General features: G+C 54.0%; 12 protein-coding genes across 12 annotated transcripts; 4 read left to right on the forward strand and 8 right to left on the reverse strand.

The window, feature by feature from the left end:
- Window positions 1-139: 139 nt before the first annotated feature.
- On the forward strand, window positions 140-628 carry MGL_3022 (uncharacterized protein; the record flags this gene model as incomplete). Its single annotated transcript, XM_001729984.1, has 2 exons — window positions 140-535; window positions 572-628. 2 exons carry the CDS (start codon window positions 140-142, stop codon window positions 626-628), a joined length of 453 nt encoding a protein of 150 aa, XP_001730036.1.
- A 341-nt stretch (window positions 629-969) lies between these two features.
- Window positions 970-1,752, reverse strand: MGL_3023 (uncharacterized protein; the record flags this gene model as incomplete). Its single annotated transcript, XM_001729985.1, has 1 exon — window positions 970-1,752. The coding sequence occupies one exon, from the start codon at window positions 1,750-1,752 to the stop codon at window positions 970-972; it is 783 nt and encodes a 260-aa protein (XP_001730037.1).
- Window positions 1,753-2,119: 367 nt separating this feature from the next.
- Window positions 2,120-2,732, forward strand: MGL_3024 (uncharacterized protein; the record flags this gene model as incomplete). The annotated part of the gene is made up of 2 exons (XM_001729986.1): window positions 2,120-2,248; window positions 2,304-2,732. 2 exons carry the CDS (start codon window positions 2,120-2,122, stop codon window positions 2,730-2,732), a joined length of 558 nt encoding a protein of 185 aa, XP_001730038.1.
- Window positions 2,733-2,910: 178 nt separating this feature from the next.
- Window positions 2,911-3,749, reverse strand: MGL_3025 (uncharacterized protein; the record flags this gene model as incomplete). The annotated part of the gene is made up of 4 exons (XM_001729987.1): window positions 2,911-3,144; window positions 3,182-3,334; window positions 3,401-3,553; window positions 3,726-3,749. 4 exons carry the CDS (start codon window positions 3,747-3,749, stop codon window positions 2,911-2,913), a joined length of 564 nt encoding a protein of 187 aa, XP_001730039.1.
- Window positions 3,750-3,902: 153 nt separating this feature from the next.
- Window positions 3,903-5,186, reverse strand: MGL_3026 (uncharacterized protein; the record flags this gene model as incomplete). Its single annotated transcript, XM_001729988.1, has 1 exon — window positions 3,903-5,186. The coding sequence occupies one exon, from the start codon at window positions 5,184-5,186 to the stop codon at window positions 3,903-3,905; it is 1,284 nt and encodes a 427-aa protein (XP_001730040.1).
- Window positions 5,187-5,423: 237 nt separating this feature from the next.
- MGL_3027 (uncharacterized protein) lies at window positions 5,424-7,031 on the reverse strand (the record flags this gene model as incomplete). Its single annotated transcript, XM_001729989.1, has 1 exon — window positions 5,424-7,031. The coding sequence occupies one exon, from the start codon at window positions 7,029-7,031 to the stop codon at window positions 5,424-5,426; it is 1,608 nt and encodes a 535-aa protein (XP_001730041.1).
- Window positions 7,032-7,119: 88 nt separating this feature from the next.
- Window positions 7,120-8,028, reverse strand: MGL_3028 (uncharacterized protein; the record flags this gene model as incomplete). The annotated part of the gene is made up of 1 exon (XM_001729990.1): window positions 7,120-8,028. The coding sequence occupies one exon, from the start codon at window positions 8,026-8,028 to the stop codon at window positions 7,120-7,122; it is 909 nt and encodes a 302-aa protein (XP_001730042.1).
- Window positions 8,029-8,247: 219 nt separating this feature from the next.
- MGL_3029 (uncharacterized protein) lies at window positions 8,248-8,790 on the forward strand (the record flags this gene model as incomplete). Its single annotated transcript, XM_001729991.1, has 1 exon — window positions 8,248-8,790. One exon carries the CDS (start codon window positions 8,248-8,250, stop codon window positions 8,788-8,790), a length of 543 nt encoding a protein of 180 aa, XP_001730043.1.
- Window positions 8,791-9,026: 236 nt separating this feature from the next.
- Window positions 9,027-10,325, reverse strand: MGL_3030 (uncharacterized protein; the record flags this gene model as incomplete). The annotated part of the gene is made up of 1 exon (XM_001729992.1): window positions 9,027-10,325. One exon carries the CDS (start codon window positions 10,323-10,325, stop codon window positions 9,027-9,029), a length of 1,299 nt encoding a protein of 432 aa, XP_001730044.1.
- A 2,263-nt stretch (window positions 10,326-12,588) lies between these two features.
- On the reverse strand, window positions 12,589-14,220 carry MGL_3031 (uncharacterized protein; the record flags this gene model as incomplete). The annotated part of the gene is made up of 1 exon (XM_001729993.1): window positions 12,589-14,220. One exon carries the CDS (start codon window positions 14,218-14,220, stop codon window positions 12,589-12,591), a length of 1,632 nt encoding a protein of 543 aa, XP_001730045.1.
- Window positions 14,221-14,587: 367 nt separating this feature from the next.
- MGL_3032 (uncharacterized protein) lies at window positions 14,588-20,323 on the forward strand (the record flags this gene model as incomplete). The annotated part of the gene is made up of 1 exon (XM_001729994.1): window positions 14,588-20,323. The coding sequence occupies one exon, from the start codon at window positions 14,588-14,590 to the stop codon at window positions 20,321-20,323; it is 5,736 nt and encodes a 1,911-aa protein (XP_001730046.1).
- Window positions 20,324-20,641: 318 nt separating this feature from the next.
- On the reverse strand, window positions 20,642-21,379 carry MGL_3033 (uncharacterized protein; the record flags this gene model as incomplete). Its single annotated transcript, XM_001729995.1, has 1 exon — window positions 20,642-21,379. One exon carries the CDS (start codon window positions 21,377-21,379, stop codon window positions 20,642-20,644), a length of 738 nt encoding a protein of 245 aa, XP_001730047.1.
- Window positions 21,380-21,611: the final 232 nt, after the last annotated feature.

A 21,611-nucleotide genomic window follows, 5' to 3' on the forward strand; every position in this document is an offset into this window, starting at 1 on the left:
CAATAGGCGAGTGCAAAGTGCATCACGTGCACACACCCACTCACTTACTCACACTAAGGCAAGTGGCAGTGGAAAAGGCGACGACAACGCGACGTCTCGAAGGGTTAAAGAGAGAAGAAAGCCTTTGATAGACACCAGCATGTCGAAAGCAGGCGGTAAAGGAGGCGCCAAAGCAGCCGTCGCTACAGTCGTCAAACTATTAGTGCCAGCAGGGAGTGCTTCTGCGCAGCCGCCCGTGGGTCCTGCGCTGGGTGCAAAGGGTGTCAAAGCCATTGACTTTGCGAAGGAGTTTAACGCGCGCACAGTCGATCTAGAGCCTGGTTTGTTGACGCCGACGGTCGTCACGATCCAGCCAGACCGTACATTTTCATTTCGCACGTTGACGCCACCGACATCGCTGCTCTTGAAGCGTGCTGCCAACATCACTACAGGTGCGCGAAAACCAGGTGCGGAAGTCACTGGTACCATCAGTATTAAACACGTGTATGAGATTGCCAAGATCAAAATGAAAGATGTGCACATTACGGAAAAAGAAGTACGTTGTATATATCTATGTCTAACATGTGCACAGATGTGTAAGGTTGTTGCTGGTAGCGCACGGAGTCTGGGAATCAAGATTGTTCGGTAGTGTATAGAGTGACGAAAACATTCATGTAAGCTAAGGATCGTTTTAGGCTAACTTGATCTCTAGTAGCTTCCTCGTTCTTCTATCGTCCTTGACACCCTCGTACTTATCATAATACATGATCCGATAACGGCCGACGTACGAGAAGCCACGCAGACCGTTCTCGCCATCCTCTGGACAAGCCTAGTGCAGCGAGGCTACATCCAAGTTTGTTGTCATGCAAGAACTACAGGATGAAAAAGAATGCGTCTTGCCGAGATGGACCAGGATATTTAAGAACGTATAAACCTAGATACGTCGTTCCTGGGACCAGGCACCCATCGAAATTTGGACAGTACTCCGGCTTACCAGAGAGTGAAGCCACCGTCAGGACGGATGTGGCCACCAGTCATGTAGCTTGCGTACTCACTGAGCAAGAACACACACGGCGCACCCTGCTCGTGGGGCTCGCTGAAACGGCCCATTGGCACGCTCGAAGCCTGGTAGTCTCGGATCGTCTTGTCCATCACACTAGTCTGCTCTGTGTTGCAGAAGCCAGGCTCAAGAGCATTCACGCGAATCTTGTACTTGGCGAATTCAGCCGCAAGACCCTTAACCATGTTCGTAGCAGCGCCCTTCGAGGCGTTGTAGAACACCTGTGTGAGCGGATCATTCGGGCCCTTTTGGTTGTAGATTTCTGAGCTCATACTGGACGTGACGACGATCGAGCCCTTCTCAAAGCCCGTCTCAACCCAGTGCTGGGCAACGCTCTTGCATGCATTGAAGACACCGAGCACATTCACGTTGAACACCTTGTAGAAGTCCTCAGGCGTCAGCTCCAAGGCTGGTTTGACGATCGAGACGCCAGCATTGGCAGCAAGGCCAGTGATCTGGCCAAGCTCAGACTCAGCTTGCTGGATTGTCTTCTTCACGAGCTCAGCGTCACTTACGTCACACTTGTAAGCCTTCACCTTCACACCGTACTCCTTCGCCACCTCTTCGGCTGTCTTCTCAGCGTCGGGGTTCGAGTGGTAGAGGATGGCTACATTCGCACCTGCCTGAGCACATGCCTTGGAAATGGCGAGACCAATACCACGGTTACCACCAGTCGTGACTACAGTGCCATTCAGTTTGATTTCAAAGACCATGTTAGTTGTAAGGGGATGAGAAAGAAACCAACGCACTGGCCTCCCGAACTTGCCATCCCCCCGGCACCAATCCAACCATACACGCCACACACAAAAGCTAGCCCGCCCGTCTGTGCGCTAAGCTTATGTAATAATAACACAGCTGTGCCTGGGATGCTGGTTTGGCCTTGTTCGTCCGTGATGACATCGAATAACGTCAGACAAGCGGATGAAGTCCGCGCCATCATCAGAATAAATCAGCTGTGATTGGTTCGCGATGCGGTAAAACTTGGGTCAGCGACCATAGACCTGAGGAGCCGAAGGAAGCGATTATCAGATTGACATCCTCAGATTACGTTCATCAACCTCCAACCACCACTCGATTACAATGTTGTTTCCTGTAACTTCTTTGCTTCGCACAACTGTGGCGCGAGTACCGCGCACTTTGTTGGCTACTGCCCAGCCAGTGCGTATGTACCATGAGAAGGTCTTGGATCACTACAACAACCCACGAAACGTACGTATGCCAGTCGTGTGAGCTTCTCGACGGAAGAAAGCTAACATCTGTCCAGGTCGGTTCATTCACCAAGAACTCAAACGATGTGGGAATTGGCCTTGTTGGTGCGCCTGCATGTGGTGATGTGATGAAACTCAGCATCAAGGTCAATGAGGCCGGCATCATTGAAGATGTGCGGTTCAAAACATTTGGCTGCGGCTCGGCTATTGCCAGTTCCAGCTACATGACTGAACGAGTCAAAGGTCTCTCACTTGACGAGGCTGCGGCTATCAAGAACACAGAGGTGGCTCGTGAATTGTCACTTCCACCCGTTAAGCTGCATTGCTCAATGCTAGCAGAGGACGCTATCAAGAGCGCGATCAATGACTACCGTAAGAGGCGCAACGAAACGGGCAACTTCAAGCAGGGTCACATTGAGGTGATGCAGGATGTGGCCTCAGGTCAGACAACCGCCACACCACATGTCGGTTCCGGCACAGTCTAAATTGGACGGGTTCATCGCCCGAGTTATCTATTAGGACCCCTTTCTATCTTTCGTCCCTCATGACTCTGACCTCATGTACTACTTATTTACTCTCGTGAATATTCATAAGATGATGCGAATTATTTTACAGTGACGTTTCTATGTGAACATGCATCGTCCGCTTTAGTTAGGCTCCTCACTACAAGCCTTCGAGTATGGCCTGTCGCTCCGGTGATGTATTTACGACAGTTGTGGAGTCGCTTGATGCAGGTGTTGGAATGTTTGTAGGAACCGATGGCAGCTTGGCAGCTGGTTGCGATCCAGACAGTGCAATTTTCTCTTGCTGCGCCTGGAAAACGAGTTGTTCAAGCTCGTCCTCTACGGCTTGCTGCTCGTCAGCAGACAGTGTAGAAGATAGCATTTGATCGATTTCCTGTGTGACATTAATTAAACCATCATATCGCACGTACACGCTGATATGTTTGTGACTCAGCCGTCTCTTCCATGAGATGTTCAACACGTTCGAGACTGGTCTCCCTGTGGATTTGCTTAAGAACCTGGTTGCCTTGGGTCAGACCATAAATTATACTTTGCTCAAGCTGAGCAAACTCAATATTCGATACCTTGATCATGTTAGTATTGCATCGTTTCGACCACATATGTGCTGTTGTTGCTGAATCAACACGTACTAATTCTTGTAACGTAGCTAACTGCTGGTCCGTCTTGGAAATCAAGCCGTTCTGATAAGCTCTTTGTCGCAGAGCAAGACGCGCGCGCTCCTTTTTTCCCTCACGAATGGCGATCTTTGCAACTTCATGCTCTCGTTCAAGTACAACTTGTAGCTACAAAAAAGCTGGTCAGTATTGTGGGATTGTCGCATCATAGCCTGTCAAGCAATAACTCGCACCTTCTTTTGGTACTGCTGCACACGATCGCGCTGAAGTTTCAAGCTTGCTGTAAGATATACATCTTGACATACTCCAAGATCGCTCGATCCTGCGGCGTCACACGAACATCGCGTGAATGACCCGCACCCATAAAGAATCGCCGCCGTCTGCCAATTGGCAGAATGAGTCTAACTGATAGAAGGACGGTTTTCGGATGCAACTCCACAAAGACACTTTTTCAGGCATGGAGACAGATGTCAATGAAATTCGGTGTGGAAGGGTAATTTATGTATGGGACAGATATCTAACCACGGCGACCGCGCTTGTGAGGTCGAGGAGCGTCGCTGAAGTGTCGCATGGGCCTTATATCTGTGCGTGAGCCACCGCCCAAAGCTGCGTCAAGAGATTTCTTCTCTTTTTGTGCATCTTTGCGACGCTTGCGGTCCATGGCCTTACGAAGCGAAGCACTTGAACCTGTGCCTGAACCTTGTGCCATCTCATCGAATTGCTTGCGCAGCAAAGCCTCTTGAAATTGGGCCTTCTTGGGGAAAAATGGTTTGAGACCAGCATCGACGCGTCGCTGATTCTCTTTCTTGAAGTCGGCTTTCACACTGCGTTCACGCTCACGACGTGTGCGCTCATTCTGTCGACTCTCTGCACGACGAAGCTCCTGCTCAACATGTGCACGCTGGTCGCGAATTTCAGCAGCTTGCTGACTTTTGGCTCGAGGACCTGCGTGATGTATTTCGGTCCGCTTAAGCTTTGCATGCTGGTCGCGCAACTGTTTGATTTCTGTCTGGTATAGATCAGGCAAAAATCCATAAGATTTTGCGTGTAAGTCCAAATTCACTGGGCCAGCTGATAAAGAGTCAAAACGTGGATCGCGTGCCTTGGCATTCTGGATTGGTTTGACGACCTGGCGAAGTCTTGATACAGGCCGACGCGACGACATGACAGCGGGAGCATTTTTTCTTTCACGCGAGGCAAGGAAGGAAGACGACGACGATGTAGGGGGTAGCTTGGGTTTCGAAGAAGACGAGTGCGAGGATAAATACATCTCACGCAGTTTCTTTTTGGCGAGATCGCGCTTGGCCTCAATAGATTCGTGTTCATTATCGTCTTCTTCATCAGTTGCATGGCCGCGTGCGGATTGACGTCGCATGATACGTCGAGCCTTAAGTAGTTTGTCATAAGGAACAGATTCAATTTCTGCGTCAGTGCATTGAGCGAGTATGTACCATGCCGTAATGTATCCTGAATTTAGCAAAACGAGTATACGCACCTCTTCATGATCGCTATTTTCCTCTTCGTCGTTGCCTGAGACTTCCATGCCTTCCTCGTCATTTTCGTCAATGTCGTCATCCGGATCGATATACTGCGCATATCCGCCACCTTCATCAGATCCTTCTGCTCCGCTGCCTTGATCAGACCATTCTTCATTCTCTTCTACCGGCTCGGCCTCAATTGACTCTTCTGAATCGACTGTGTCAGCGTCCAAAAATTGGGCATGTTGCCCGTCATCTATTTCGTCATCGTCGCGATTCCCAGAGGAGGCTAGCGTATCTTTAGTTGAATCTCGCAAATGCATTCCTGCATATTCGCCACCATCTATCTCTCTAGAGTAGTCTCTGCTTCTCCTTCCCATACTCTGTCGGCAGAACCTTGGTTTTACAACATCAGATGCTCGTTAGAACGAGTCAATTTTGAAAGATTAGGTGGTCACAAATGTTTAGTCATGGCAGCTAGTGGTCTGTGTGTGTCCCCTACAAAAAAAAATCTGCTTATTGTCAGATCGATCGATTCATTTAGAATTTTCGTTCTGGCGTTAGTCGTGTCCCATGCCTCTGTCGTACGTACGAATAGGGTCAATGCGCTGGCCCATCTTGGTTGTGACACGCGGCATGGTCATACGCTGATGTTGTGTCCGCGTGTTCCACTCAGCACCAATAGGCGTTCGCATCGCGGCCTCATACTGAGCAGCGCTCGTGTAGGGGAACGGCAAGTCCTGGGCCTTGTATTTGGCAGCTTTCTTGTCGAGGCGTTCATTAACAATCACATTGTCCATTCCAAAATCCTTGCGTTTCGCCGGATCGAGCCCGCCAATTTTCTTGATCAGAGCGGGATTCTTTGGTTTTCGTCGCACACCCTTTCCTCCCCAGCTTCCCCAGCCAGGGAGCGTGGTGTCTTCTTCTCGGGGTGCATCGGCTTTTATCGCCGCACGCTTCTCTTTCGCAAAGTCCAAAGCCACATCGTCTCCAGCAAATGCTTCAGCAACAAGATCACGCTGCATCGATACATGTCGCTGGCCACGACCACGCTTTCCTCGTGATGCATGCCGCGTCACTTCGACAGGCTCTGGATCGTCCTCTTCTTCACTAGTAGCCGTCTCAAGCTGCGCAGTAGGATCAATGTCTAGCGTCGCGTCATCAGCCGCCAAAGCGCGCGAGTCGCTTCCACGCGATGCATGGCGTTCAGTCCGATGGACCGAACGCGAGGCTGCGCGACTATCTTTGCCAATGAGAACTTGAGGTGTTTGCCTAGATGCGCCGGCGCTATGGCCACCACCCGCCATGGATGCGTTAGACTGGAGCCACGGATTCGAACCACCTGTGTGAAATGGATTAGTGGGTCGCGCAGGGACATGAGCTAATGGAGCTTGTACAGTCTTTGTTGCAAAGCCCTTACCATACATGGCACGACCTGTAGATGCAGCTCCCATAGCGTCGCGATTCGAGTCGGTCCAAGCATCTTCATTCACATCGTGATCATCGTCGTGATCAGCAGCCGCATGCGCAAATTCATTGCGAAGCGACTCGATTGTCTCCTGTGTCGCTCTTTTCTGTCGATCACTCGCATCTTTCATAAACTTCATATGAAAGACGCTCTTACCCTTTTTTCCAGATGCCTCAAGCTCCGCTTCATCACGTGCATCCTGTTCGGCTTCCCTCCGAGCAAATGTCTCAAGCTCATCAAAAGCCACGGCCTCCTGCTCATTTGTACTGTCCATAGAACCGATTGATTCGTCATCATCATCACCTGCAGCATGAATGCGCTTTCTCAGCTCGTCGCCACGTCGCAACTGCTCTTCCACAGCTAACCGTGCATCAGTAGATGCATCATCATGCCGACTAGCATGGAATTTGGCCCATTTGCCGGTATTTTTATGACGAAGCGTTGCTCGCTCTCTCGCTCGCTCTTTCGCAGCTTGGAACCGTTCTTCTTCATCAAGGTCGCCATCACTATCCTGATCAGCAGCACCCTTAGCTTCCTCTCGTTGCTGCTGCTGTAATCGTTCGCGCTCCCTACGATGAATTCGGCGATATGTTTTGCTCTTGATTTTGTTGGCTCGTCGAGCCTTTTGTTCAGCACGGAACATGAGTTCACGCATACGACGTAAATCGGCTTGGCGTTGTGCTGCCTCAGCCGGATCCATCGCGCGTAGCGCAAGTCCTTCCTGTTCAGCCACTTGTTTCTCGGTGAGGCCGCCATCTTGTAGTAAGGCAGCGACAGAGCGCTCCATTTCATTTGATGGCGTAAAGGATGCAGTGAGTCCTGCATTTGACGGCCGCCGGTGGTTGAGCAGGAGGCTGGAGTGGAAATGACAAGTGTTCAGCCTCGCGAATCCGCTTAATGGTAGGTGCCCAACCTTCGACTTCCTCTTTAGAGAGCTTGTATGCTTCAACGCGATCCAGTCGATCTTGTACAATGCCGGGCAATGGCGCGTGCAGCACACCACCCCCACGCTTCGATGCCACTGGCTGTTGGCCAATGGCATTGCGCTTCTCAGTCAGCGCTTGCACATTTTGCAACGAAGCACCACTTCCATGGGCCATTAAGTCTTCAAGACGTAGCTTTGCACCACCACCTGCAGCATCCGTACTTTCATGAACAGCTTCGGTACGCTCTGTACGTGCTGGGCGCCGCTTCTGCGGCACTAGTTCATCATCATGATGTGCACGCTTTTTAGTCCAAATAGCGCCCCAATCAGTATCATCTAAATCATCTTCATGATACTTTCCATTTTGACCATCATCTTCTTCTTCTGATCCAGAGCCTGGTTCGTCATCTTCAGGTGCTTCGTCCAGCAGATTGCTTAACGCTACCATATCCTCGCCATCTTCTTCGTCCTCATCCTCATCCTCCTCATTCATGTCATCCTCCTCATCGCCCTCGTTATTATCGTTATATTTCTCTGGTTTCCTCGAAGTATATCTGCCACTCATTTGACCCATTTCATACTCATCATCTTCGCCAAATGCCTCATCACTATCAATGTCCTCATCCTCACCCACAATGCCCTCAGGCTCGTCGTCCGAATGATCAAAGACACGCGGACCTCGCAGGCGTGAATCACCTTCTTCGTCCGACGAGGAAATATCCCGTGGCATGATCCGCTCTTGGCGTCGGCGATCAGCTCGACGACGCCCCATGACCGATGACGAGTGTCTCGCTTATGCAGGAAGTCTGCTTTCTATCGTCGCAGTGTTGAAAAAGTGAAAGTCGAAACAATTGTCGGTTGAGCCACGTGCTTTCCAAAAAGATGCTCGAATATTTTTTTTTCTCTAGTAGTTATAGGTACAATTCCTTCAGCTGACGACGTCGACTAGTCACACTGTCGATTTTGAGTCAGGAAAGGCGCGTGTTAGACCATGCGACCGCTCACAGATGCTGAGACAACAACGCTCTTTGAAAAGCTGGCGCATTACATTGGAAAAAATCTAGTGCACTTGATTGACCGACCGGATGATCCGTATGTGTTCCGACTCCATCGCGATCGAGTGTACTATGTTTCAGAGGCAAACATGAGACTGGCTGTGTCTGTGGCTCGACCGAATCTCATGTCTCTTGGGACGTGCTTCGGGAAGTTCTCAAAAACTGGCAAGTTTCGTCTGCATATCACTGCCCTTGATTATCTCGTACAGTATGCGCGTTACAAGGTGTGGATTAAGCCAAATGGTGAAATGCCCTTTCTTTACGGGAATCATGTGCTAAAGGCGCACGTCGGTCGCATTACTGATGATACGCCCGAACATGCAGGTGTTGTTGTTCTTAGCATGAGTGGCGTCGGCCTCGGCTTTGGTGTCACAGCACGTTCAACTTCCGATACCCGTAACATGGACCCGACAAACATCATAGTGTTCCATCAAGCTGATGTGGGCGAATACCTACGCGACGAAGAAACCCTATTTTAACCTCAGTCCCCTCGACCATTTTTCTCGTCTTCCATGTAGAACTACAGATGAATCAAAAACAGTGCAAAGAAAGCAATGAACAAATTAGACCGATGTACAATCAGTTGGTCAGTCCTATGATGTCGATTCATGGCGGTTCGCATGCTTGCAAACAGGGAAAAAAAAAAAAAGGCTATCGTGCCTGACCATTTAATACATGAAAAGAAATAGTACAAACATCATGACGTCTGTGCAAATTAAATATGGTCTTCAGGCGACGGGTTCCGAACCATGAGATTTTGCGCACTTGCTCGTGGCGTCGGCACGTCACGATCAGAAAAGTTGATCGGGCCTTGTTGCTGAGTGTGCAAGCCCTGCAACATGCCAGGCTGGTCACCAACTGACGTTGGGAACCAGGCACTCGAGAGCGCAGGCGGGTCCCAATCTCCATGGTCGAATGCACTCTGGCCCTCATTGTCACCACCAAACGCTTGGACAACCCCATTAGCACGTTCTGGCGGGAATTGAGTTACAGCATTATCAGAGCTTCCTTCTCTTGGCATAGACACTGGTATCTGCTTTGAATCAGATACATGAGGTGGGTTGTCGCCCGGATCGTACGCCGGTGCTCGATCAGCAACGGCGGACTGATTGACCATGCCGTTTTCTGTCGAAAATGCGGATGTAGATGCGGATGGCGCATTGTACGACACAGGCGCAGCGCCCGAAACGTATGGGGGCCATACGCCACTATTTTGGTCGTTTGGCACTCCACCAACATGTTGAGTGTCCATTAGATTATGATTGTAGTTACTGTTACTCATGTTGTGCAATGCAGTGGGTTGAACAGAGTTCTGAGGCATGTTTGGAAGCGACACAGGTTGCTGGTGACCCATCGTGCTGTGCGCGGGCTCGTATTCTGATGCAGAGGAGACACGTCCAGAACCGCCAGATATGCCCCCCATGCTTGGCAAGGTAGGCATTACGCGAGTCGAGTCTGGCTCTGATGAATCACGGAAAGGATCCTGTGGGGCAGCTGCATAAGCAGCTGCCGACGATCCTGCGCCATACGGCACGGAATCGAAAGACGGACGTTGAATGAAGTTGTATTCGTTGGTATTGTTGTTGTTGTAGCCCAAATCGGTTGGCACACTTTCATAGTAACCGCGCTGTGAGTCGCTCGACATGCTGGGGCCACGATGCGGCGAGTAGTATTGCGTTGCAGGTGCAGCCAATCCTCCCATGCCCAGGGCAGGACCAGCGCCGGCGTTGCCACTTCCATTCAAAGAGCTCGCATATGGGTCATCGACCATGTTCAGGTAGTGCTCAGGCTGATGGTAGCCAGACTGGTTGAACGCTGTTGAGTAGTAAGGATGCATGACATTTCCACCATTGCCATCGATCGATGCGCCATTTGACCCACTGCCTTCGCCAGGTGTGTGGAACGGACCCCCTGCGGCATTGTCCATACCGCCCATGTACTCGTCATCATCATCGAACGGTGTGCGAGTGGTGGCCTGCGCGGCTGAAGCAGCAGCCATGACATCCCTATCCATACGCTTAGCTTTGTGGCGACGATAGAGGAACCATCCTAGACCCAAAAGCGAGGCCACTACAACGATACCAACGACAGCAAAAGTACCGCCGACTTTGCCACTGTCATCAAAGAAGCCATTGTTGTCATTTGACCCGCCAGACTTACGGTCACCAACGCCGGGTGTCGATGTAAACACGGATTGGCGCGTCGATGTAACGGCTTTGCCGTTAATAGTCGTCACAAACACATCTGTTGATGTTGCTGTGATAGGACCACTTGATGATGCGGGCGCCGCCGAGGAAGACGCCGAGTCTGTTGGACTAGACGACGAAGCGCTGCTGCTGCTTCCTGCGGCAGCACCATCACTACTTGATGATGAACTTGAAGGGCCAGAATTGGATGATGACGATGCAGAACTGGAATCAGCGCCAGCACCATTGCTTGTACTTGATGCACCACTACTGCTGCTTGGTCCTGATGTGCTGCTGCTGCTGCTATTGCCGGCACCATCGGCATTGTTGTTGTTGCTGCTGCTGCTGCTGCTGCTCGGACCCGATGAGCTGTTGCTATTATTGCCACCACTACTGGTGGTTGGGCCCGCATTCCCATCGCTACTGCTGGATGTCCTCGTAGGGCCGCCTGCTCCGCCATTGTTGCTTGATGTTGATGTATCGTTGCTACTACTTGACGTGGGCGACGGTTCTGCACTGCTACTTGTGCGATAGTCGTTTCCTTCGTTTGACGAGGTTCTGCTGGGACCAGAACCGCCGCCACCTCGCGTGGTATTGTTTTCATTCGAGGACGAATTATTGTTGTTCGACGGCGATGATGAGCTCTCGCCATTCCTGCCACCACCACCGCGCGTGGTATTGTTTTCGTTTGAGGACGAGTTGTTGTTGTTCGATGGTGATGACGAGCTCGCGCCACCACTGCCCTGTTCATTTCCTCCTGTGGTGCGGTTGTTGTTGTCGTTGTTGTTGTTGTTGTTATTCTCGCTGGCGGAGAGTTAGCATAAACAATTTCGACATACCTGGAGGTCTCTCGAGGACCCGAAGAACTAGTTCGGTCCATGGTTCGCGTCGGTTCCTGAGTAGTTCGGTTGTCTCGAGTTGTCCGGCGCTCCTCGGAGGAAGTGTTTCTATTGTTGTTGTTTTCGGATGATGTTGGGCGCTCCTCAGACGAGCTGCGCTGATTGTTATTCTCCGACGTGGTTGAGCGTTCGTCAGAGGAGCTGCTTCGGTTGTTATTCTCCGACGTGGTTGAGCGCTCTTCAGACGAAGACCTGGCTCTGCTTTCGGAGGACGTCGGTCGCACTTCTGATGATGTGCGAGTGTTTTCTGTCGAGGATCTCTCGCTTTCAGACGATTCTCGAGAAGAAGACTCCTGCCTAGGAGAATGACGCGACGTTGGTCGGTCGCTAGAGCTACTATCAGAGGAGGAGGTTAGAGAAGTGGTTGGGTTTTGACCCTGGCTTCGAGATGTCGCGGACGACGACACTTTGTCAATCTGTCTCGACGAGGACGTGTCAGAGTCTGATCGACTGGATGACGAGGCCGCGGAAGACACTCTGTTATCTGAATGAGACGATTTGTCAGAAGACGCTTGCGACGTGCGCTGAGAACTTGTGCTGTTGCCTGCGCGACGGAATAAAGTGTGATTTAAAGAAGTCTGCGCAAGCGATGGACGAGCTTGCGGCGCCGTATGTTCCGGTGAGAAAGGATGTGTCTCTGACACAGATCGGGGACCTGGAGCGTCAGTAAAAAAAAGAGACGACGGATGCAAAAGCGCTCACGAACCCATGAAATGTATACGCCCGGAGCTTCTCTTTCTCCCCTTGCGGACAAAGTTACAGCCACACGAAGCCTTTTGGCAAAAAAAAAGACGCGGCTCAGTTCCCCATTGCACGGATTTCCGTGGTCATGCACGTGACATGATCAGGTGTTTGCACATTGAACGTGTTGCGTCTTGGCATTGTTGGCACCAATCGTGCATAAACAAGCCGACGTTTACAGTGCTGCATGCAGAGAGAGTGCGTATTTCGTCTCTCCCTGGTCGGTCAAAATGAAAGCAGATGACGAACCCCAAGGAGGAATATTCTGTGTGGAGCGACGAAGCCTGATGAGAGCAAGACACGACACCGTTGATACTACACGGGCACAGTGTCACGGTCTAAAAAAAGTGATCTATCACAGACCAGGGTTAGGCACGCATAAATCAACCAACAACTCGACATCCAACGCAATATCCTTTTCGAAGCAACGTGAAATCCTATGTTGACGGCATTATCTTCGTTTATATAGACATGGTTTGAGAATTTGTGCGCCGCTACGCACCAGTAAGTCGAGGACATCTTGTGCCTGAGCGGGCTGTGCCACAGCATGACGCAATGCAAGAGGATCCACTTTGGTCCTCGTGTTGGAAACCATAGTATGCTCAATAGGGGATAGGGCCTCCTGAGACGCTTGCCGATAATCCATGGTTTTCGAGAGTTTCAGTAGAACGAAATGCGTATTGGACGAGTCTTGCCAATCGAGATGAAAGCCTAATGCCCTGACCAATTCTGTAAATGCAAGAGTTTCGCCCGTGGAGCCGAAGCGACTTGATACCTCGGCAATGACCAGCTCGCCCCCGGGCTTCAGGACGCGCCAAGCTTCACAGATCATGTGAACCCAGTTTGTGCCCATGAGACTCAAACAAAAAATAGCTACGTCGACCATGGCAGCAGACGTGGCGTGATGCCACACAAGTCCGAGGGGTGCGAATACACCTGGCAATGGGAGAGCATCAATGGCGGCAGCATCGAGTCCACGAACCCAGCCATCAGCGGTCGTGACGAGATCATAACTCAATATGTGGAAGCCATGCGGGGCAAGTTTCTTCGCAAGTCCACCTTCGCCAGCACCTAGATCGACGATAAGCGCTCCAGGTAGATTTGAAGCACGGATGGGATACCGGTCAGCGTGGCTTTTTTTCGTTCGTATGAGCAAATCCGCGATCCGGTCCACGGGGTTCGTAGGCCACTTGCGCACCTGTTGACGGAATCCTGCGTGGTAGTCATCGAAGAGCTGCGGCTCGTTCTTCATAAATGCGAGCGCGTCACTTGAGTGATGGGTATAAAGTCGCTCGTTGATGGATCGGAATCTGGCGCCTTGCAAGCTGGCTAGCATGGACGATTGCAGTGGCGTCATATTCGATGAGGAAGACGAGGAGGACGATGACTCCAGCAAAGGCACAGGTACCTTATGATGACTATCCAGTTGAGTAGATGCGTTCTGAACGTCCTCACCAGACCCAGAAGCGATGCCCTGAGTCGGAACAGGCGACGGCTCAGACGAGGCAAGTGCATTGGGAGGAGACTGCGAGGAACGAAGGGATGGAGTCTTGTCCGAAGCATTAGAGACAGACTCTGCGATTCGTTGACGCTTATTCCATTTTTTGCGCTGAGCTTTGCTCATAGTGGCCAAGTCCGGCGGCACAGGACGAGGTGGTGCCTTTGTATGCGCGGCTTTGGCTTTGGCCTCGGCCGCCGCAAAGATGTCGGACGTTTTCTGGGGCGCTTTTTTGCGGGGCACAGAGGAGCGCGTGTCTGCTTCTTCGTCGATATCGCTGCCGTCCTGAGGCTCGTTCAATGAGCTTGATGCATGTTCCCGCTTTTGCCCAGCTCGAGCACCTAGTTTCGCGCGAAACTTTTGATCCGAGGGATGGATCGGCGCAGATTTGCCCCCATCAGTCGTCGCTCCAACACCAAGAGTCGCAGGACGACGGACATCAACAGGCGATTGCTTGGATGCGGGCGGCGATGAAGCTGATGGCGATGGTAGATGTGAAAGGATCGCATCTGACAATGAAGAGCGATGTTTTTGTAGCTGCTGCTGCAGGGACGCCAAATCGAGCGAAGCACGCTCGTTGGTCATATCTCGTATATGCACCACTACGCTTGAGTCTACGAAGGCAGGTGCACCAAAGAGCCCCAGCGGAACGACGGGGCCAGGGAGCTGGGGAAGACGTAAAGTGGGAACAGTCGGTCAGGCAACGATTGTTTGTTCGCGCATGTGGGCGATGCATCTAAGTACTGCTGGGTCAAAAAAAAATGGGGTCGAGGGGAAGGTGGAGCAAGTCTGGCTTTAGTCAGCCGACCCGCCGCCAGTGCCAGAGTGCGTTCAAGAAGCGAGGGGGGAGGAGCGACCAGAAAGTTGGTCAGGCAGGCTACAAGTCGTACGTGGCGAACAACACTCAACAGCGAGCGTGTTTGTGTTTGTGTGTGTGTCGGTGTGACGACGCATGGAAGTAGACGAGCCCACGGTTCGTCCACCATCTGAAGCGCAACCGGACGCGGTGAATGCAGGTCCGGAGACCGCCATACAGAGGGAAGACCACGCACGTGGAGACTCTGTGGATGCGGACAAGAACGAGGACGACGCTCACCGAACGAACGAGACGAGTGTGGCTGAGATGACGAGCGCAAAGCCTAAAGATTCGATGCAGAACTTGGACGCGAACGGCGAGAACGAGCGTTCAGAAGGTGCGGAAGCCACGCAAAATACAGACAGTGCCCCAGGAGTTGCCGAGTCGACGCACCATGACCATGTGCCAGGTGGTGGCGACGATCAGGAGACCGGCTCTGTGATTGATAAGCTACATGATCAGCATGATGGCCAGCGGTCTGCACGGGAGATGGACGAGACCGAGTTAGTGAAGCCAGAGGCTGACAGTGGGATCGTGAATTCTGAGGATGCGGGAGTTTCGCCGATCACAGTGGCACAGCAAGAGAAGGAGGAGGCAAAGGCTCCAACACCATTACCAAAGTCGCCATCTCCATCGCCATCGCCGGCGCCAGTACCCGTAGTAGCAATCTCAGCTGCTACAGCTGCGGCATCGTCGTCGTCGCCGTCGCCGTCGCCGTCAACGATAGGAACGGAGCGTACAATGCACCACTCGGTGTCATCGGCCAAAAGCCTCACACGTGGCGGTGCAGTGTTTGTCGTATCGGCACTCGAGACCATTTCGTCCTCGAAGGAGGCTCGGCGCAACAAGGCACTCAAAGAGAGCGCGACTACGGCATTGGATATGGTGCGAAGAGCCACGTCGGGCCCTGATACCCAGGAAACACCAGTTGTTCTAGACCCACGCGTTGTCTTTGAGCCATTGCGGCAGGCATGTGCATCCAAGAGTGTGGGGCTGCAAACGACGTCGCTGGACTGCATAGCGAAGCTCGTGAGTTATGCGTTCTTTGCCGAAGACGACGCCGGTACATATGCGCAGACGGCAGAGTCACCACTGGCGGATCTGGTGGTCGAAACGGTGTGTGATTGCTTCGACGACCAGCTCGACGAGCGTGTGTCGGTGCAGATCGTCAAGGCGCTGCTCGCGTGTGTGCTGTCGGTGAGTATCCGGGTGCATCAGTCGAGTTTGCTGCGATCGGTGCGAACCGTGTACAATGTGTTTCTGATGAGCCGGACGCCGGTGAACCAAGGGATTGCCCAGGGAGCACTGAATCAAATGGTCGGTGCGGTGTTCAGCCGCATGCCGCTGGAAGAGGCGCATGGCGAGCCGACGGACACCAGCACGAGTGCAGAGCCTGTGACGCTGCAGATGCTAGAGAGCCGGCACTCGCTGGATGCAGGTGAGAAGGACGAGGCGTCGTTGCCGATGGATGCACCGGACCTGCTTGTGAAAGATGCGTTTCTGGTGCTGCGTGCGCTTTGCAAGTTGACGATGAAGCCGCTAAGCTCAGAGAGCGAGCGGGACATGAAGTCGTACTCGATGCGCTCGAAGCTGCTCGCTCTTCGCACGGTGAAGGGCGTGCTGCAGCAGCACATGCACGTGTTTACGACTGGGACGGTGCGCTTCCACAGCACGACGAGCGGTGGCGAGTCGACGTTCGTGCAGGCCGTGAAGCAGTACTTGTGCCTGTGCATCAGCCGGAATGCCGTGAGCAGTGTGCTGCCGGTGTTTGAAGAGAGCTGTGAGATTTTCTGGCTCGTACTCTCGGGCATGCGGAACAAGATGAAGAAGGAAATTGAGGTGCTGATGAACGAGATCTACTTGCCGATCCTGGAGATGCGCTCGAGTCCCATGGCACAGAAACTGGTGTTGCTCCATACGCTGCTGCGTCTGTGCAAGGACCCGCAGGCGCTCGTGGAAGTGTATTTGAACTACGACTGCGACCGCACGGCCCTGGAGAATCTGTATGAGCGCCTCATGAATGTGATATCGCGACTGACGCAGATGCCAGGATCAGAGGGCGCGCAGGTACCGGATGAGCGCAAAGAGGCCGAGTCGGTGGATGTGCGCCTAAAGCGCCACAGCCTTGAATGCCTCTGCAGCGTGCTGCGTTCGCTTGTCGAGTGGATGGGCCGCCTGATCGAGGAGCCCGTCGGATCGACGGACGAGGGCGCTGCACATGCAGACGACGCGGCGACGGGCTCGAGCACGGCGGCGTCAGCAGCACCGGCGTCAGCAGCGTCAGCGTCAGCGTCGACATCGACATCGACATCGGCATCGACATCGGCATCGGCATCGGCATCGGCGTCGGCGTCGACGGCAGCCGCGCCACCAGGCATGGATGACGACCCGGGCCGTTTCGAGAACGCAAAGCAGCGCAAGACGGTGCTGCTCGAGGCCATTCGCACGTTCAACTTCAAGCCGAAGCGGGGTATTGCGCAGCTCATTGAGCACGGGTTCATCAGGGGCGGTGAGCCAGAGGCGATTGCGCGCTTCCTGTTTTATGCGGACGGGCTAAGCAAGCGGTCCATCGGCGAGTACCTGGGAGAGGGCGATGCACACAACATCGCGACGATGCATGCGTTTGTGGATCTGATGCAGTTCGATCACATGCCGCTGACGACGGCGCTGCGCCGCTTCCTGCAGGCATTCCGCCTGCCGGGCGAGGCCCAGAAGATCGATCGCTTCATGCTCAAATTTGCCGAGCGGTACACGGATGGGAACCAGACGGCGTTTGCGAACGCCGACACAGCATACAAGCTAGCCTACTCGGTCATCATGCTCAACACAGATGCGCACAACCCGCAGGTCAAGCACCGCATGACACTGCAGGACTTTCTCAAGAACAACGCAGGCCTCGATGACGACCGCGATCTGCCGGAGGAGTACCTGACAGCCATCTACGACGAGATTCAGAAGAACGAGATCAAGCTCTATGGCGAAGAGGCACCGACCGTCCCGACATCGGGCGGGCTCGCCGGCGTGATCGCAACAGTCGGCCGTGATCTGCAGCACGAGGCGTACGTGCTGCAGACGCAGGGCATGGCGAACCGCACCGAGGTGCTCTTCCGCACCATGCTGCATGCGCAGCAGCAGGCCGGTGTGCAGCGAGCGCTGGCGGAGCGGTACTTTAGTGCGTCGCACATGGAGCACGTGAAGCCAATGTTCGAGGTCGCGTGGATGTCGTTCCTCGCCGGCATATCTGCGCCACTGCAGAACTCGAACGACGCCGACACGATCCGCATGGCGCTCGATGGATTCAAGGACGCCATCAAGATCGTGTGCTTCTTTGGCCTCGAGCTCGAGCGCAATGCGTTCATCACGACACTGGCCAAGTTCACGTTCCTCAACAACTTTGGCGAGATGAAGAGCAAGAACGTCGCGACGATCGAGGCTCTGCTAGACATTGCACACACAGAAGGCAACTTCCTGCAGGGCAGCTGGCGCGAGGTGCTAACGTGTGTGAGCCAGCTGGAGCGATTCCAGCTGATCAGTGGTGGCGTCGACGAGCGCACGCTGCCGGACCTGGGGCGGCGGCCCGTCGTGGTGCCGTCGCCGGGGTCGTCTGGCGCGACGCCGGCATCGACGATGCAGGCGTCGGGCGTAGCGGCCACCACCATAGCGACATCGTCGACGTCATCGACATCGCGGGGCACCTCGCACATGCCGCATGAGGATGAGATCCAGGCCGGCGCCTCCAGTGAGATCACCGTCACAGCCGACCGGGTGTTTTCCGCCACGCCCCAGCTGTCCGGCGAGGCAATTGTGGACTTTGTGCAGTCGCTGTGCGACGTGTCGTGGGAGGAGATCCAGAGCTCCGGCTTGTCGGACAAATCCGCGGCTGTTCTCGCTGCAAAAGGTCGTTCGAAATCTCCTACTACAACATGGGGCGCATCCGCATGGAGTGGTCGCGTCTGTGGGCAATCCTTGGGCGAGCACTTCTACCATGTGTGCTGCCATCCGAACCCGGCCGTGAGTGCATTTGGCCTCGACTCGCTCCGGCAGCTCGCGAGCAAGTTTTTCGAGAAGGAAGAGCTCCTCCACTTCACGTTCCAGAAGGACTTCTTGAAGCCGTTCGAGTACACAATGCGTCGCAACGCCGACACGGGCGCCAAGGAAATGGTGCTGCAGTGCCTCGACCAGATGGTGCAGACGCGCGCCGAGCGCATCCGGTCCGGATGGACGACGATCCTCAGTGTGTTTGGCGTCGCGGCGAGTGCGACCGAGCGCATCGCCCTCTTTGCGTTTGAACTCGTGCGCCGTGTGCAGCAGCAGCACATGCATGCGATTCTGGTGAATGGCAGCTTCGCCGACCTGTGTGTGTGTCTGGCGCAGTTCGGCAAGGTGACGAACCAGCGCGTGAGTCTGCCAGCGACGGAGCTGCTCAAGTCGATCGTGCCGGCGTCAATGCAGGCTGCCCACGCGGCGGACACGCCGGCCAAGTCGCTGTGGCTGCCGATGCTGTTCTCGCTCTACGACATCCTGATGACCGGCGACGACCTGGAAGTGCGCCGCGTCGCGCTCGATGCCCTGTTCTCGATCCTGGTGGAGCAGGGCGGCACGTTCTCCATGACGTTCTGGGACCAGGTCTGCAACGATGTGCTGTTCCCGATCTTCAACGTGCTGCGGAACCGCTCGGACGTCACGCGCTTCTCGACACAGGAAGACATGAGCGTGTGGCTCTCGACAACGATGATTCAGGCGCTCCGGCAGCTCGTCGCACTCTGGACGCACTTCTTCCACACGCTCAAGCCACGGCTCCCAGGCCTGCTGGAACTGTTATGCGCGTGCATATGCCAGGAAAACGACACACTTGCGCGTATCGGCACATCCTGCCTGCAGGAACTCATCATCCACAACATGGCGCAGATGGACGACACTTGCTGGCAGCAGGTGGTCGATGCGTTCCTCCGTCTGTTCCGTGCCACCACCGCGTCGCAGGTGTTTGACCCCGCACTCTCGTCGCCAGATGACCCCCTGCCGGCCCACGAGCGCCGGCACGCCTTTAAGCAGATCATCGTCAAGTGCGTGCTGCAGCTCCTTTTGATCGAGACGTCCAACGAGCTCCTGCAGAACACCGAGGTGTACGAGGCAGTGCCAGTGCCGCAGCTCCTCCGCCTCACAGCCGCCCTGGAAGACAGCTACCGCTTCTCCCGCCGCTTCAATGCCGACCGCACTCTGCGCACGTCGCTCTGGAAGGTCGGCTTCATGAAGCAGCTGCCGAATCTGCTCAAGCAGGAAAGCACGTCCGCGTCCACGCTTGTGTATGTGTACCTTCGCATGCACAATGACCACCGCGCCGGCTTCGCTGCTCATCGTGCGGAGGTCAGCGAACGCTTCCTCCCACTCGCCGAGGAAATCATCAGCGTGTTCTTGCCGCTCGACAACGAGACTCAGGCACGCAACATCTCGGCCTGGACGCCCGTCGTTGCTCAGGTGCTCCTGGGCCTCGCGTCCATGTATGAGATGGACCCACATGCCCACAAAGCTGCGACTCCCACATTCTACCTGCTGGTGATCGAACTACTGGACAAAATCTCGCTTGCCCCAGCTCTCACGGGCCCGTTGCGGCGGTACTTGGCGGCCGTCGGTGCCGCACATGGCCTTATTGACAAAGACGCCGCAGTGGCTCGTGCACGTGCTAGAGACGAGGCCCGCGCTGAAATGCTGCAAGCCGCGCCTTTGGGCCACACGCAAGTCGCTGCCGATCAGTCACAGGCGGATCTTCGGCACATGGCCCTCTCCAATCCGTCCGTCGATGCATTTGCATCCCCTACAACATCTACATCGTAAGCAGAACGGGAAGAAGTGCGTGTGCGGATCACAGTGCCGCATCGATGCGCCCATCTGTGGCATCGGTCCGTGTGTGAGGAAGTGACGGTGTGGGTAGGGGGGTGTATGTTGGTGTGGGTATGGCTGTATGTTTGCGTGTGTGTGTGTGTGTGTGTGTGCGTGAGTGTGTGCGTGTGGAACGCAAGACTGGGAGTGCAGGTTGCACACCATTGTCTGTCCCCTGTCCCCGGCTCTGCCGCATTGGCATGCCATCATCCATCCTCATCTATTCACATGCGCACACGACCACGTTGATTCATATAGGTACTATACATGGAATCATGCATACGAATCGACCAACGCATCGCGCAGCTGGTCCACAACAGCGCCAGCTTCTTGGTTCTGCAAGCGGAACGTCGACTCAATGACGCTCACTTCTGTAGCTGTGGTATCGAGGCCAACAAACGCCACCCAGTCATTCACCAGCAATCCTGCACCGATCAGATCTGATCCCCGGTTCACCGTGCCTGCAACGAGCGGTACTTGCAACAGCGATGACAATTCGTCCTGGTCTTGCAACGAGGTCTTGGGATGCACAAGTGCGCCTTGGTTCGACATGGTCGCATACGAGCCGACCAGCACATTATCACCCACTGTTTGTCGGAACACTTCCACTTTTAGTACGTCCGCAATGATCTCCTCTGTCTCACGATCCAGATCCGGGTGTACAATGGCCACATAGTCATTACATGCAATCACATTGCCCAAGGCACTCAAGCGCTCTTCCACGCGCTGGATAGCCACCTTGTCCGGCAAACTATTCCGCAAGTGTTGTAGTTCCTGGTCGGTTGTCGTCATGGGAACAAGGAGACCGTGTCGGTTACCAACCGTCAAGCGGCCGACGAGCCGTGTGCCTGCAATGGTGCAGTGAACAACTGGCATCAGGTCGGCCAACTCAATTTCGAACGTGGTGTAAAAGTTGGCAGACCCACCAACGGCCACAAGGCAGTACCAGTTCGTTAGCCTGGCAAACACGCCAATTTCGGACGAGTTTTCAAATTGACAACGTAACGCCATGGATTGCAGTAGTTAGAGTTATCGATGTCAAACGGTGCGTTGCCACGGAACGTCGTAAAAGAAAGTCAAATGCCCCGGCGCAGTTGGCTTTCCAAAAAAATAAATAAAAAAAAAAAAAAACGTGAATTGCTCCGCGAATGTGACTCAGATCCACAGCTGTCTAATAAGAGGCCTCAGCGGTGCCGACGGTGCGTGGAGGGTGTGCGTGTACGTGTGCAGTCCACACTCACCG

The sequence above is a fragment of the Malassezia globosa genome, assembly GCF_000181695.2.
Source record: "Malassezia globosa CBS 7966 chromosome Unknown mgl_sf_7.1, whole genome shotgun sequence".
NCBI lineage: Eukaryota > Fungi > Basidiomycota > Malasseziomycetes > Malasseziales > Malasseziaceae > Malassezia > Malassezia globosa.